Source organism: Homarus americanus, unplaced genomic scaffold, assembly GCF_018991925.1.
Source record: "Homarus americanus isolate GMGI-L3 unplaced genomic scaffold, GMGI_Hamer_2.0 scaffold48220, whole genome shotgun sequence".
In the NCBI taxonomy this organism is placed as follows: domain Eukaryota; kingdom Metazoa; phylum Arthropoda; class Malacostraca; order Decapoda; family Nephropidae; genus Homarus; species Homarus americanus.
Genome location: NW_024755060.1, coordinates 4077561 through 4093084, shown reverse-complemented (window position 1 = coordinate 4093084; position 15524 = coordinate 4077561). Strand labels below are relative to the sequence as shown.

Genomic DNA, 15524 nt, shown 5'->3' with positions numbered 1-15524 from the left:
GAATACTGTACTCATTTACCTGTGCTTCCAATTAATATTGATAGTTCATGGGATGAAACCATAATAACTACTACCAAGTCAGGTCCGGTATGTTTTTAAAGCATAACACAACTAAATACTGTGCATGAAGATAGAAAGATAGATATCAAGTAAAGTCGTCATACAAGTTTGCATTGATTCACCCTGTACTGTACTGTATATACTATACAGAAGACAATGCAGGCATACAATTCAGCATGAATTCATACAGAGTGCAGGTATGCAAACAATGTTAACAGTAGGTTAACTGTTACCTAGTTCAAGATAAGGCCAGGCCAAGGTGCAAATATTACAAGGGAAATTACAATGGGATGAGGGAAGAGATGAGGGGTATCAACTGGCCTGACTTATTAAGGTACAAGAACGCAGACACTACGCTGAATATCATAACTAGTAAAATGACCCATTTGATCGATAAATATATACCCAAGACCAAACCCAGTGCTTCTAGGAATACGAGGGGATCCCTACACATGAACCATGCGGCGGTCGACAAAATTAAGAAGAAAACCCAGAAATTCAAGACGTGGGTTGGGTCAAACGATGAGCAAGACAGGAGGATGTATGCAAGAGCCAGAAACCAAGCAAAGATAGAGTGTAGGAGGGCTGAAAAGGAGTTCCAAAGGCTGGTTGCACGCGAGGTCAAGTCAAACCCAAAGGCGTTTTACCGCTATGCAAAGTCGAAATTGAAAACGCGAGTAGGAGTATCAGACCTGAGGCTTGAAGATGGTAGTTACGCAGATTCTGACCAGGATAAAGCTGAGGCATTGAACAGCTTCTTTTCCTCAGTGTTCACAAGAGAGGATGCAACTAACCTTCCTGCGTTTGAGGACAGACGGTTCGACACAGCACTGACCCACATTGTGTTCACAGAAGAGGGTATTAGAAATAAACTGTCCAGGCTAAAGGTCCATAAGAGTCCTGGACCTGACATGGTGCATCCTAGAGTGCTAAGGGAGCTGTGCAACGAGCTTGCAGAGCCCCTGAAGATTCTGTTTTGTAAATGCCTGGATGAACAAATGGTCCCCAGTGAATGGAAAGTGGCTTATGTGAGTCCTATCTTCAAGAAGGGCGATAGGCACTCCACGAACAACTATAGACCGGTGAGCCTGACCAGCATAATATGTAAAGTACTTGAGAGTATTATCAGAGATGCAGCGATGGAACATCTACTACGAAACAACCTTGTAAAAGATTGCCAACACGGTTTTATGCCGGGGCGCTCTTGCTTGACACAATTGCTCAAGGTATTGGATATTTGGACCCATATTCTAGAACGGGGTGGTAATATCGACAATATTTACCTAGATTTTGCCAAGGCTTTCGACAGTGTACCCCACGAAAGGCTGAAAATCAAACTGGAAGGGTACGGAATTCGGGGAAATGTCCTAGCGTGGATAGAAGACTTTCTACATGACCGCAAGCAATGTGTGGTGATTAATGGCACGAAATCGTCATCTGTACCTGTAACAAGTGGGGTACCGCAGGGTAGTGTATTGGGCCCGCTGTTGTTTGTTTGTTTCATAAATGATATGCCTGACGTTGTACACTCCTCCATACAAATGTTTGCCGATGACGCCAAGTTATTTCGGGAAATTAAGAACCAAGCGGACTGTGAAGAGCTGCAGAAGGACCTCTGTGGGCTCCAGGAATGGTCGAAGGAATGGCTGCTGAGATTCAATGTCACGAAGTGTAAGAGGATGCACCTGGGGCGTACCAACGGTAAGGAGGCGTACCATATGTCCCAACGGGATGAAGAAAATGTACTAGTTGAGACTGTGTGTGAGAAGGACCTAGGTGTGTATGTTGACAATGAGCTGAAGTTCTCGGGCCATTGTGAGAAGAAGGTAAATCAGGCAAATAAATTATTGGGTCTTATAAGAAGGTCGTTCAGATATCTAGACGGTCCGTCCCTCGTGACGATCTTCAGGAGTGAAGTGCTTCCCCATCTGGAGTACTGTCACCCCATCTGGTCCCCGAGATATGCTAGGGACTGTCAGTTGGTTGAAAATGTTCAAAGGAGGGCCACCAAGCTGGTGCCTGCACTTCGGCATCTCAGCTACCCTGCGAGATTGGAGCGCCTGAACTTGCCTAGCTTATACTACAGACGGGCAAGGGGGGACCTAGTTGAGGTTTATAAGCATCTCAGGGGGCACTACTCAGTTGAGTGTCCTTACTTGGAGCTGGCGGACGCTCGCCCCACAAGGGGTCACAGCTCAAGATTGAAGAAGCCGCAAGTCCGGAAAACCGTGAGGGCAAACTTTTTCGGAGTGAGGGTTGTAAACTCTTGGAACAATCTACCAGAAAGTGTTGTGACGGCACCGAGTGTGAGCTCTTTCAAGAGAAGACTTGACCAACACTGGAGCGGGTTCAGGTACATTCAGGAGCCGGTGCATGCCCAGTATTTGCCAACAGTGCGTGACAGAGACGTGACCGATCGCCCGGGCGGCTAGCGAGCCGACCTTTTGGTGAAGAATATAAAGGAAAAGAGTCGTGACCGATCGCCCAAGCGGCTAACAAGCCGATCAGTGGCGAAGAGGATAAAAGTAAAAAAGTAAAAGGTTGATTTTATCAAGGATAGCTCAAGACAGCTCTTACTTTGTAACCTTTTATCCACTGGAGTCCTTTGTGGGGTTGGGTATATAAGTCTGTCAATATATCTAAAAAAAATTAACTTTATACATACAAGTTTATGATTAAATGCAACAAACAGCTCATTGTTCTACCTTAAAATAATTGGAATTGGTGAATCATTTCTATAGTCCAGGATTCATTGGTGGATAATACAGATAATTCAGGACTGAATTAAACAAGCCACCGGTTTCCTTTCCCCGTCACAATGGCAAAATTAAAGAAAATCTGCACCTGCACCATGCACATTGTATACCTACACTATGCAAAATATATAGCTGTAGTTTACACATTGTACACATGTACAAGACCAATGTGAACTTCTATGATAATTTCATAGAATAAATATCGAATCTAGCTACTCAGTTTAAATATTTACCGACCGCCCAAACAGCTAACGAGCCGATCAGTGGTGAAGATTATAAAAATAAAGTAAAAATAAAAAGTAAATTATCAGGCTAGGAAAGTTTGTTAGGTTCGTTGTTAAAGGACTGGTGTGAGTGACAGCCACGGCGCATGCGCGAGTTAGTTGACACGTCGAAAGACTGCACTGGGTGGTGGATCATAATATTGCCTGTAAAATCCATTTTCTAAGCACCAAATCACAATGGTAAGTAAATAATTTGGAATACTTTAATGTTTATTGAACATATGAGGGTATACATTAAATATATACATATATAACCGATTGAACTGGTGACATGCAAAGGTATGACAGACCGGGAGAATGACAACAGATTTGTCTTTATTCCTGTGAGCCTAACGATTTTGTTGTGAATTTATAATGTTTATAGGAAATGTTGGGAGTAATTGTACAGGACGTTATTGAGCCTGTCTGCCATAGCGGTTTTGGTATCTGGGACTTCTTCAAAATCAGGCAAAACAAACCAAACAAACCTCACTTAATCCTTCTTAATTTAACTAGTGTAGTACTTAGGATAAGTAAGTTTTATTTAAGTTGGTAATTTTTGCTTGTTTTAAAAGTTAAATTGATTTTCATTTAAAATTAAATGGGGAAATCAGAAATGCTAGACATCACCAGACCTCAATGACAGTTTTGGGTATATTTTCACTTGTTGCCACTAAACGAAATCGAAGTTGAAATTATGTTTTTCCGATGGTTTTTGATTTGTTATGAACGAATTTAAACTTCATTTCTGGCGCAAATCAATAGTGTCTGAGATAAGCACTGCCCCCTCCCATCTCAGATTTGCTATAAAAATCAAGGTTAAAAGGGTTCAAAATACATCAAAACCATCGGAAAAACACTTTTGAATCTAACCTAACCAACCAAAACTAACCTAACCTGACTGGGGGGTTCCACAGTCGTCGGATGTTCTGGGTGTGTACCTCCACATACATAATAAAGTTTTAAATATCTCGCTTATACCCTGTATGTAATTTGTGCCGTAAATGCCATTGAAGAAAAGTATACCGTATAGTGTTTGTTGGAAATTTATAGTTCGAGTTATTTTCACTTTTCTATTTCACTTAACCCCTTGTGTTGAGGGGTGTCTGTTCTGAACAAAATCGTGTAGCCTTTGCCAAATAAGATATTAAAAGAGACTTCCCCATATTGAAAGGGTTAAGAAACAATATTTATCCCTGCAAAATTGTACTTTCTTAACCCTTTCAATATGGGGAGGCCTCTTTTAGTTCACAGGGATATACGTTGTTTACTGTACCTCTTACTCGGCAATCAGCAGAAATGTCATGTTACGTGATACTCGTGTAGATGCGCTGAATTGCATTTTCTTTTGAAACTTATACATTATTTTGAGTTTTGTTTTACTTTTCTATATCATGCTTGTTTTTTTTAGGTTCTTTTGTTTTTCTTTTGTCTTGTTGGGTTAGGTTAGGAGTTTAGGTCAGGTTCTTCTGTTTTCTTTGGTTAGGTTAGGTACTGTACTGATATTTGAGTCATTAGGTTTGGTTTCGTAATTTTTTTGCAAGTTTTTATCCCACAATTTCATTTATTTAAAGTGAAATTGAAAAAATAATAATATTTTTTTCAACGGAAATGCTTTAATGTACAGTATCTAGTAAAGTATTCCTCCCCCCCCCTTTTTTTTTTGCTCTACCTTTATATGATAATCAAGATAAAGTTCCATGCATGGTCATTATGAAATATTTATCATTTTTTGATACTTCTTGTGGTGGTGGTAGTTATTACTTTAAAAAAATCGGGTTTTCTTTTTTTTCTATACTGTACTGTATTAATTTTCTTTTCTGGCAGTGGAAAAGGAAGACTTGCCTAAATACAATGCTGTTGTTTGTTAAAAATTACTCGATAATTACCTTTCCAACCTCAGTTACTATGTTTGAGCCCAAAATTATGATTGTTGTTGGTATACCATTTGAATAACAATAAAACATATAAATATAAAATATTCAAACCAAAGACACACTGGCTGTGTGGGTGTTGCAGAGATGCATAAACCCTGAAAGCCTCAGGAGAAGTCCCTGTAACATAGAAAGTGTAAGGTTTAAAGGTGGGCACACAAGTAAAAAATAAGTACATACTTTGCAGTAATCATCAGGTACGTACTGTCAAAATGCAAACCCTATGGGAAGTGACACACCCAGAGCGTGCAAAGTGAGGTATAAATTGTCCTTAGCCTTGGCTGACAAGTATAGGTGTGTTGTTTGTGATAACATTAGGGATGAAAATGGGCAATAAATCATTCAGAGAAAGGAGAAATGTTTACATAGATTAGCCGCATTTTTGGCTTGAATCATTTGACAATCAGAACAATGGTCAAAAGTAAAGTAAAAACTATTTTTTGTTACACTATACTGTAGGTCAGGTGTATGGGTTAACCAGCTACATAATGAAAAATGTTAATACTGTAGTTTACAACAGAAGAACTTTAACAAAAATTAGACGGTATAGAAAAAAATTGCTTCTTACCATTTAAATATAAAATCTCGTTGGGGGACTGCAACCTTCCTACTTTTGTTTATTTAGTTTTTGTCTGTCCATTCGTGGATACCATGTTTACATTTAAACTGTTAGCATGCTTGCCAGTAAGCTACCCTAATGCTTAGTAACCAAATGCTTACCAGCATACTTTCCATACTGCCTGTACAGTAACTGTAAATAACTAAATACAGTAACACCCAAACCAAACTACCTAACCCTACCAAACTAACCAACTAACCTAACCAAACCAAACCAAACTAACCAACTAACCTAACATAAAAAAATGCACTTCCATCTTAGGTTAGGTATGTTAGTTAGGTAGGTAGGTTAAATATGGTTTTGTTGTTTAGTTTATACTTTTTATGATAAATACTGTACAGTATGGGTACATTATATGTAGAAGTGTTGAAATTTTCTATTTTTCATATCTCTTGGTGATCATAAATGTATGATACATGGGTGTTTTGTCTCATACAGCCACTGCGTTTAGACGTGAAGCGGAAGTTGACGGCCCGGTCAGACCGCGTGAAGTCAGTTGACCTCCATCCAACTGAGCCATGGATGCTGGCTTCTCTCTACAATGGCAATGTTCATGTTTGGAACATTGAGAGCCAGCAGCTCGTCAAGAGTTTTGAGGTAAGTGTACATGTCAAGGGAGACTTCTAGTTCCTTACTCCGTGTACCATAGTGTAATGAGGAATCTGCCATCCATAACACAGAACAAACATTGAGCATGTACGTATTGTGATGAGTGTATCCTTGGTAATTTATTGCAGTACTGTGGGTGTAGTTATACTGTAGTACTATTAATACTACAGTGTATTGGTTATGTGTAACTTTTGATCGTATTGTAATAGGGAAATAAATAAGTTCTCGTGATTGCTCTTTTCAATCTTTGGCATTACCGTACTGTATTTTAACAGTAGTGCAGCACAGTATGGTCTGTTTTATTTTGTTAATGTTCTTCATATAGTTTTTTAATAAAAAATCTTTTAATCCTTACATTATTGGAAGACTATGTAGTAACTACAATAAATGTTTGAAAATTCATTATACCCTGTACTGTAATTATTAAATGATAATAAAGGTAGACAGTATATTTATCACACACCATTTGGAATTTTATTTTGAAGTTCAGGTTTTCAATATTTTTATGAAATATTAATGGAGTGATTTGTTTTAGGTTTGTGATCTTCCAGTAAGAGCTGCAAGGTTTGTGGCTCGCAAGAATTGGGTCGTGACCGGGTCAGATGATATGCAAGTGCGTGTTTACAATTACAACACCCTTGAACGAGTGCACCAGTTTGAGGCTCACTCTGACTATGTCAGATGCATTGCAGTTCATCCAACTCAGCCATTCATATTGACATGTAGTGGTAAGTGTATTCTAACCACCCTTTTACAAGTGGTTTTCAATCAGTCCACAAAATCTCCAGAGCAGTATACAGCATCAGGGTCCTCTGAACCATAATTACACACACACACACACACACATTTACTTAAGCAGGTTTTTGAATGGGTAAACTTTACTTAGAGCATAAGTTATTCTGGGTTAGGCATGAGCTTATGCATAAAATCAGGCAGACCTCTGTATTTGCTGCAAATACATTACTATTTGTCATTGTACAGTATATTCACTACCTAACTGGGTTGTATACAATACAGTATAGTATATATTTTTAAATTTATTTTTTAAGTTTTTAAAAGCCTTCTAATAAAATGTATTTTATGTTGTAGTTACTGATTTCTCTTTAATTGCTAGATGATATGACCATTAAACTGTGGAATTGGGACAAGAAATGGTCATGCCAGCAAGGGTTTGAAGGCCACTCACACTATGTAATGCAGATTGTCATTAACCCCAAGGACAATAATACCTTTGCTTCAGCTTCACTTGACCGTACTGTCAAGGTAAATGTTACATTAGTTTTAATGGATATTGTATGGTTGAGGTTGTAAACATAAAAATTTATGTAAAAAATGGAAAAGGATAAAGCTACTTCCATTACTGTAAGTACCTAGTACGATACAGTATTGTACTGAGAACAAATAGGTTTGGATTGTACTGATACTTCCATATTGTTTATGAGAATATACATGGAAGTTAATCTAACACAGATGGATTGACTGATAAAAATGAATGGAGAGGAAGGTTAATTAAACATTCCAGGAACAGTAGCTTACTGAACTTGAGAGGTAATGTGTGTGAGTAATTGATGTGCACTGTGTAAATGTTTTTTAGTATCTTGTAACAACTGTAAAAATGTACCGGTGAAGTTTGGGACGGGGTGGCACAGGCTCTCGGTTAGTATAGTATTGTTTAGAATATTGAATGTGTCAAAAAAATATACTGTAAGTACTGTATATTGTTTTCCATTAGATATATTTTATTTTTAAGGAGGGAGTTATTTTTCTGAATCAACATACAGTAAATGACACTGTAAAGCCTCAAATTATCTTCAACTAGTTTATGTACTATACATGTATGTTCCTGTATGTAAAGGAAGATTACCTTGAAGAACCCTCATAAAGTACTTGTTTTGTATTTTTGGGTTCTGAGTGTGAGGCCCAGCTGAGATGTTTATTTATTATTCATAACTTACATACTTCTCCCTATTGAGTCTTTAATAAGTTGTTTTTATCATAAATTTGTAAAACCAACTTGTACAATAATTGTTAATGTGATTTCTAGAAACTTCATACATGGACGCATGAACATATTTTTGATTGTGATGGAGTTGTGGCTCTTTGGCTTTAATAGGCTACAACTGGGGTTACATCAGCCTCAGATAAATTGTGTTATTTATGAAAATTTAATGTTGGTTTTGTTACTTTCCCCCTCAGGTGTGGCAACTTGGGTCCTCACAGCCTAACTTCACTCTGGAAGGTCACCAGAGGGGAGTAAATTGTGTTGATTATTACCATGGTGGTGATAAACCGTACCTCATCTCAGGTGCAGATGATAGTCTTGTTAAGATATGGGACTATCAGAACAAGACTTGTGTGCAGACATTAGAGGGACACTCACAGAATGTTTCTTCAGGTATATAAATTAACCCTCAGTGGTATTACTTCTTGAGTGAATGGACTTTGTGTTAGATAATTGAGGCTTTGTGACTGTGAAGTAAAAGTATAATGGAACAGATTGGAATATGCAAGAATTTTTGGAGGTTGAGGAATTGATTCCAATTTTTTCCTAAAGAAGTTAAGGTTGACAGCATAAAACCCTGTAGCACTTAACATTGTTCTTTGGGGTGGGGAAGCTACTTGGTATTACAATCTGTTTATTTTATGAATCTTCATAAACTTCACAGCCCATTTACTTAAGATTACAGTTTGGTATACAAATGTACAGATAGAAGACCAAAAATGAATGGGGTAAGGGCATATTGATTGAGTTAGGAGAAGAATGGAGATGGAAGATTGGTGGGCAGAGGAAGTCATAAGTGAAAGGCACCATTGTGTGTCAGTGAAAAATTGTCTGCATGAGTGGAAAATTAATGCTCATCAATACTGTAGCTATTTTGTAAAGCAATGGATTTGCAATTGTGTGTTTAGTTGCATGAGTTACAAGAGTCACTGCTATCATATTATGGATCCTTTTGCTAGGTTAAAAAGAAGCATTATTGTTCAGCGTAAGTGTTCACTGTAAACTTTGTTACACAAATTTGTCTATTTATACGAAGGTATAAATAATGATCTAAGTATAGTATGTGAAGATTTTACTTTGAACATTGTATTCTGGAAGTTGAAAATGGTTTGTCAACAGACTTTTCTTTTGAACAGTGTCATTCCATCCTGAGCTGCCCATTATCTTGACTGGTTCTGAGGACTGTACAGTTAGAGTGTGGCACGCCAACACTTACCGCCTGGAGAACACACTCAACTATGGCCTTGACCGTGTATGGTGCATCTGTGCCCTCAAAGGATCCAACAATGTTTGTTTTGGTTATGATGAAGGCAGTGTTATGGTCAAGGTAAGATAAGCTTCAGTATTAGCTACCTGTACTGTGAATCCTCTCTCTTTTTATATATTTTTGTGTGTATTTTATTTGCCTGCACAAGGATTGAATTTCAACATATGTACTCTGTTTATTACATTTTGTAGTTTTCAGTTAGTGAATGAGCAGAGGCATTAGGAGATTTTGGGGGCATGTACCCCGGTATGTGTTTCTTATGGATAGTGCTAGGCTGTGTGAAGAGACGAATAAACCAGAAAAATATCTGAAACCGTGTTTTGGAAGGAGAATAAAGCAGAAATGATGTACAGTAATAAGAATGAGTGTCTGTATGATAGCAAATGAAGTTTAAAACTGTGTGTATTTGCCATAGCAATTTTTATTTATTCATTTTGTCTTAGAATGGTGGTGCTTGTTAATACTACTGTATATACTGCACCTGTATTGCAGATTTATTACATCCTGTTTCTAATACAGTGGTATCTCCATTAGCCAGAGCATTTGGTGTAAAGCACTTCCGGGAATGAGAGATTTCCGGGTAGTGAGACGAATCTCTCATACCCAGAAAATCCCCCATCCCGGGAATTTTTCCTGGTACCGGGAAAAGTTTCTCCGAAATTTCCGGAAATTACACATTAGATCATCTCTCAAACACGGAAAAAAATTCCCCAGAATTTTCTTTGAATTTTGCCGAATGATGCATTATTTCATCTCTCAATCCCCGAAAAAATCCTCCATCCCCAGAATTATTCTGGGGTCTAGGAAGATTTTATCTGAATTCCCGGAAAATGCTCTTGAGTTTCATCTCTCAAACCCGGAAAAAATCACCCATCCCTGGAATTTTTCCGGGTACTGGGAAAATTTTCTCGGATTTTTCCAGAAAATTGTTCCCAAACTCAGAAGTTTCTGGAGAAACAGAGCAACAAATTTTAATTCTGGCTAATGGAGATATTACTAATGTTGTATAGTGTGAAAGGCATGCTACCTGGATGCCTTAGACCTGTAAATGGTTGTGTTATAATTGTCCAGTAAGTCTGCAAATCATTATTAGGTGAATTTATTTATCATTGATGATATCCTGTTCATTAAGAGTTAATTTAAACCAGATTTTATTATTCACTCAGGATATCCTCAGTAATGCCTTATTTTACAAATACAGTACAGTAGTACCCTGATTTACACGGTCAATTGAACCCATGGGGTACTGTGGAAAGTGAAAACCTCGTAAAGTGAACAACAGAACATATGGGATTAATTCCAATAGAGACTGGCCCGACCCCCAAACTCCACTTTTTCAGACACAATACCTACGTTGTCGTAAAAATTACATCTTAATTTTATGATGGTATGCACACACAATTAATAATTAGGAGAAATATCAATAATATTAGTTTTTTTAACACTTACATTAGTAGAAATGATGGCTGGGCACACAGGGATGGGGGGGTTGGTTCCGAGGCAGAGGGCAGATTATTGGCCCTCACCTGTATCAATTGTATCACTATCCACCACATAGGCTTGCAGCACCTCTTTGTCAAACCCCTCAAAGTCCATATAAGTCCCTATCCTCACTATCACTGACTTGGGCCGGCTGTGGTGGGTGGCGGGTGAAGAACTCGGTAATGTTTTGATGACTGGGCGACCTTGTGCGCATCCTGCCTGCGCCGCTTCCCGCGTATATGAGTAGATGCACCGCATAAAGTGAAAGTCCGGTTCTGGCGAGGTACCGCGTAAATGCGAAATCGAGGAAAGTGAAACCTCGTAAAGCGGGGTATTCCTGTACAGTACATAAAATGTACTTGAGGAAAAAGCAAAAACAAAATTGTACAAGTACAGTGATTTCTGCTATAACGCGTGTTTTGATAACGCGAATTTGCTCTAACGCGATTTATGAATTAGGAACGATATTTGTATAACGCATGGCGCTTGTTTGCTATAACGCGATTTTTGCTTACTATTTCTCCAATTTTGTGGTATTAACTGTGAATATGGTAAAGAAGAATATCAACAAGAAGCGTTCTGGTGATAGAATTCCGGTGATGATCGTAAAAGAAAGGATATAACACTTGAAGAAGCTCGATTTTATCAACCTCAAAATCACCCTTCTCCCCCATCAAGTAAAGTGTTACATTTACTGTATGATTTCATTATTAGATATGAATGTAACATTTATTTAGACTGTGCTATCCTTTGTGTTAGGCTAACTACTAAATTTTTTCGATTTCGAGTAATCTGCACCTAACCCTATTTTCTCCATAAGCCCTGTTATTTCTATTACGCGATTTTCTATAACACGATATTTTACAAGAACACAATTATCGCGTTATAGCAGAACTACCTGTACTGTACATTACTTTGTCAGAATGGCAAAGGAGAAAATGTTAAGACTAATTGGTCTTTATTGACAAAACTTTTGCCAAATTGTTAGTGAATAGGAGTGCAAACTAGAAGGCTGAAATGGTTGTGTTTATTGTGACTTTTTTGTTATTTCCCCCTGCATGTATATGCCGTGTTATGCTGTGTTTTGTTTATTATTGGAATACTTGGAATGGGCCTTCCTCTTGGATGACACCTTGATAATTCCATGAATAGTATGACCTTAATGTGTAATGTAAATGTTTAATAATGTAAAAATTCGATGTTATTTAATTTGAATTAATTCTTACTGATTACATCAGCTCGGACGTGAGGAACCAGCAATGTCAATGGATGTTAGTGGAAAGATTGTCTGGGCTCGACACTCTGAGATTCAGCAGGCAAATCTAAAAGCTATGGGAGATGCAGAAGCCCAAGATGGTGAGCGGCTACCTTTAGCAGTTAAGGACCTTGGAGCCTGTGATATCTATCCACAAACTATTGCACATAATCCCAATGGAAGGTATGAATCACATATTGAGTACAGTATGATATTATCATGTTAAAGAATGAGACAGTAATACATTCTATGATTGAGTAGCATACAAAATTTTCTGTTGTGTGCCACCTTTCCTAGGGGAAGGTTCTTTTTATAATTAGGCTTTAGTAAAATGATGTGATGTTACATAATTACATCCAACATTAGTCTTATAGCTTTTAAATTCTTAACCATATCAAGGCTATCTGCATCATAAGATGTCAGGCATAGTTAGGGTCCCTTGGTTTCCTGGAAGTCGTGTGTACCTGTATTTTAAATATTTCCGAGTGACCAGACATTCAGTTCCCAAAAGATTTTTTGCAGCTCAGGTGTCCAAATAAGCCACTGCAGGTCTCAGTCCTGCTGCTGTGATGCAGGAAATATTGTATCATATCATTATTGTAATTTAAAGACGGTATGGAGTTTTTCATTATTTGTATGTACTGTATATATATTTTTTCTATGGTAATTGCATCTTAATGTTGAGCACACTATACTGTATGTTTCTACTTTTAACAGATTTGTGGTTGTTTGTGGTGATGGAGAGTATATCATCTACACTGCTATGGCCCTAAGGAACAAAGCTTTTGGCCCTGCACTTGAGTTTGTTTGGGCTTTGGATTCATCTGAATATGCCATCAGAGAGTCTAATTTCAGTGTCAAACTTTTCAAAAACTTTAAAGAAAAGAAGTCCTTCAAGCCTGACTTTGGTTGTGAAGGTAATTATTTGTATTAAATTGTTCTTTCTTCATTTTATCATTATCATAATTGTCCCACATTTTCTTTTTCTTTCTTCCACCTCTTATAGGTTCTTATTGTCTTTACTTTTTGTAGCCTTAGCCCATTTTTTCTCTGACTGAAGCACAGTAATATTTTGTTCCAGAGTCATTTAACTTTTCCCCTCTTTTTTTCTGTTACCCAACTCCTGTGGTCTTGATTCTTGTGTTTCTTTCATCGTTCCTACTAATTCATAAAAATCACCCACTATGTATAATCACATATTTTTTTAAATTCACAACTTCTTTTACCCTCTTTAAATTGTTATAATGCTCTCCTAGAAACTCATCTGTACTTGTATATGTTGGGAACTAAACCTTATGCTTTTCACCACATGACCATATAAAGTGACTTTCTTCACAAGTGGAATTTGAACCTGTCTGTTTCACTTCAGTTACTCCTCATTCAAACATTTACATACTTCCCATGTTCATATAATATTATTTCATTCCGAGTTACCGGTAATTTTTTATTTATTTTTATTGTTTTTTAATATCCAAGGATTTTATGCTCACACTGTACAGGTATTTGCTAGCTCTAAGTGGCATATTGCCAACAAGTATGGGAGACAGAACCTTAGATGATGCTGATTCACCAGGAATGCCTGAAACTCGCATTATTATGCCTGTCCATGGTTGTTTTAGGGCATTAGTTAAAATTCAGCGAGGTAGGAAACCTAATGGCCCACCTCATCAGAAGAGTAAGAGGAAAAAGGCAAGAATGAGCTATGGGCACAGAGGTATCCACTCATCATGTGGCATAAAGTACAAGGTTTTATTTTAGAGATGCATTACTGTATATTGATATGCTTCATACAGTTCATCTGTTGATAACCTTTGATTGGAAGTATAAAAAGTTAGGTCAACTACTTAACTTGGTTTCTTATTCCATTTGACAGGTATTTATGGTGGGTACCTTCTGGGGTGCCGCTCTAGTACAACAGGCCTTGCATTCTATGACTGGGAAACTGAAGAATTGGTGCGACGTATTGAGATTCAGCCTCGTCAGGTGTTCTGGTCAGAGAATGGAGATTATGTCTGCATTGCCACCGATGAAAACTATTTCATTCTCAAGTAAGTGTTTTGCCATATAGAACTGCATGACAGAGTGTTATGCATAAGATGGTCGTGATGCATATATCAAACACTGGTTCAGAAGGGTTTAACGAGAGTGGTAAAGTCTGTACAGTAATATGTTGACATGTATTTATGCAAGTGGAGTTTGTTGCTAGAAAGTGTATTGTTGTTTCTTCACAGGTATAGTGCTGAAGCTGTTGCTAGTGCCAGGGAAAACAAGGATAGTGTGACAGAGGATGGGATTGAAGAAGCCTTTGATCTTGTTGGTGAGGTAAGATTATACAGTTAATTTACTATTTTAATTGGAGAGTTCTGTATGGTTTACTATAGTTCTACAGCACAGGCAGGGTACTGTACTACCAATATGTGCAGTATATGTAATTAGTTGAAGTATTTTATGTATTTTAATTAATATTGACATCAAGGCATCTTGTTGATATTGACATAGGTATTGGTGTGCGGTACTTGTAAGTTATACCTGTATTTACACTTGTAATTACGGTATATGTATTGGAGATACATCCAATACAGTAGCTTAATCTTGTAAAAAGTGATTTATTTAAATTTTTTTAATTTAATTGTGTATTTCTAACAGTTAGCGAGGACAAATATATTTATATATTATTTCCCAAAAGTTATAAACAATAAACAGAGAAGTGGGATAAGTGATTAATCAGAGGCTAAAATCTTATAAAAATAATTTCTAAAGAGGTTTGATATTCAGTGTAAATGGAACAAGGATATTAGATAATGATTATTATATTAACATTGAAAGAATGTAACACGCATATGTAAATGAATGAGAGTACAGTATGAAGTAAATAAGTTGCTCAAATATATTTATTCACATAAGCTGCCTATACAGTAAGAGCTGTGAATGTGTGTGTGGCATAGTGTTGCCCATTTATCAGTCCTCTCCTGTCACTTTTCACTTATGTACAGTAATACAGTACCTCAGTCCTCAACAATATCACAATCCTTTGATTCACCTCACCTAAAAATGGTAGGAGAGGAGGAAAGAAAATATATAGCTTTACTGGTAGTGTAGGCAGCTACCAAACAGGGAGGTACTGTACTACCGCCTGGAGAGATATTGGAAGCATAATGTGTTGTTTAATGGTAGACCCCGCTGCCATATGACATCACAAAAATTGTGACCAAGTCCCAGGTTGCTGATCTGGCTGACTTTCTGCCTCATTTACTTACAATTGCAGGGTCTCAACTGT

General features: G+C 37.5%; 1 protein-coding gene across 4 annotated transcripts in view; it reads left to right on the top strand.

The window, feature by feature from the left end:
* The first annotated feature begins 3164 nt into the window (after positions 1-3164).
* The window catches only part of LOC121856401 (coatomer subunit beta'-like), a 35257-nt gene continuing 22897 nt past the window's right edge, over positions 3165-15524 (top strand). For all 4 annotated transcript variants that reach the window (XM_042351980.1, XM_042351979.1, XM_042351978.1 and 1 more), the window contains exons 1-10: positions 3165-3280; positions 6071-6229; positions 6777-6969; positions 7356-7504; positions 8438-8636; positions 9380-9570; positions 12231-12430; positions 12965-13164; positions 14121-14295; positions 14479-14569. In XM_042351980.1, coding sequence (XP_042207914.1) covers positions 3278-3280; positions 6071-6229; positions 6777-6969; positions 7356-7504; positions 8438-8636; positions 9380-9570; positions 12231-12430; positions 12965-13164; positions 14121-14295; positions 14479-14569 — 1560 coding nt within the window. In that variant the 5' untranslated portion in view covers positions 3165-3277. The remainder of the gene's footprint in view (positions 3281-6070; positions 6230-6776; positions 6970-7355; positions 7505-8437; positions 8637-9379; positions 9571-12230; positions 12431-12964; positions 13165-14120; positions 14296-14478; positions 14570-15524) is intronic.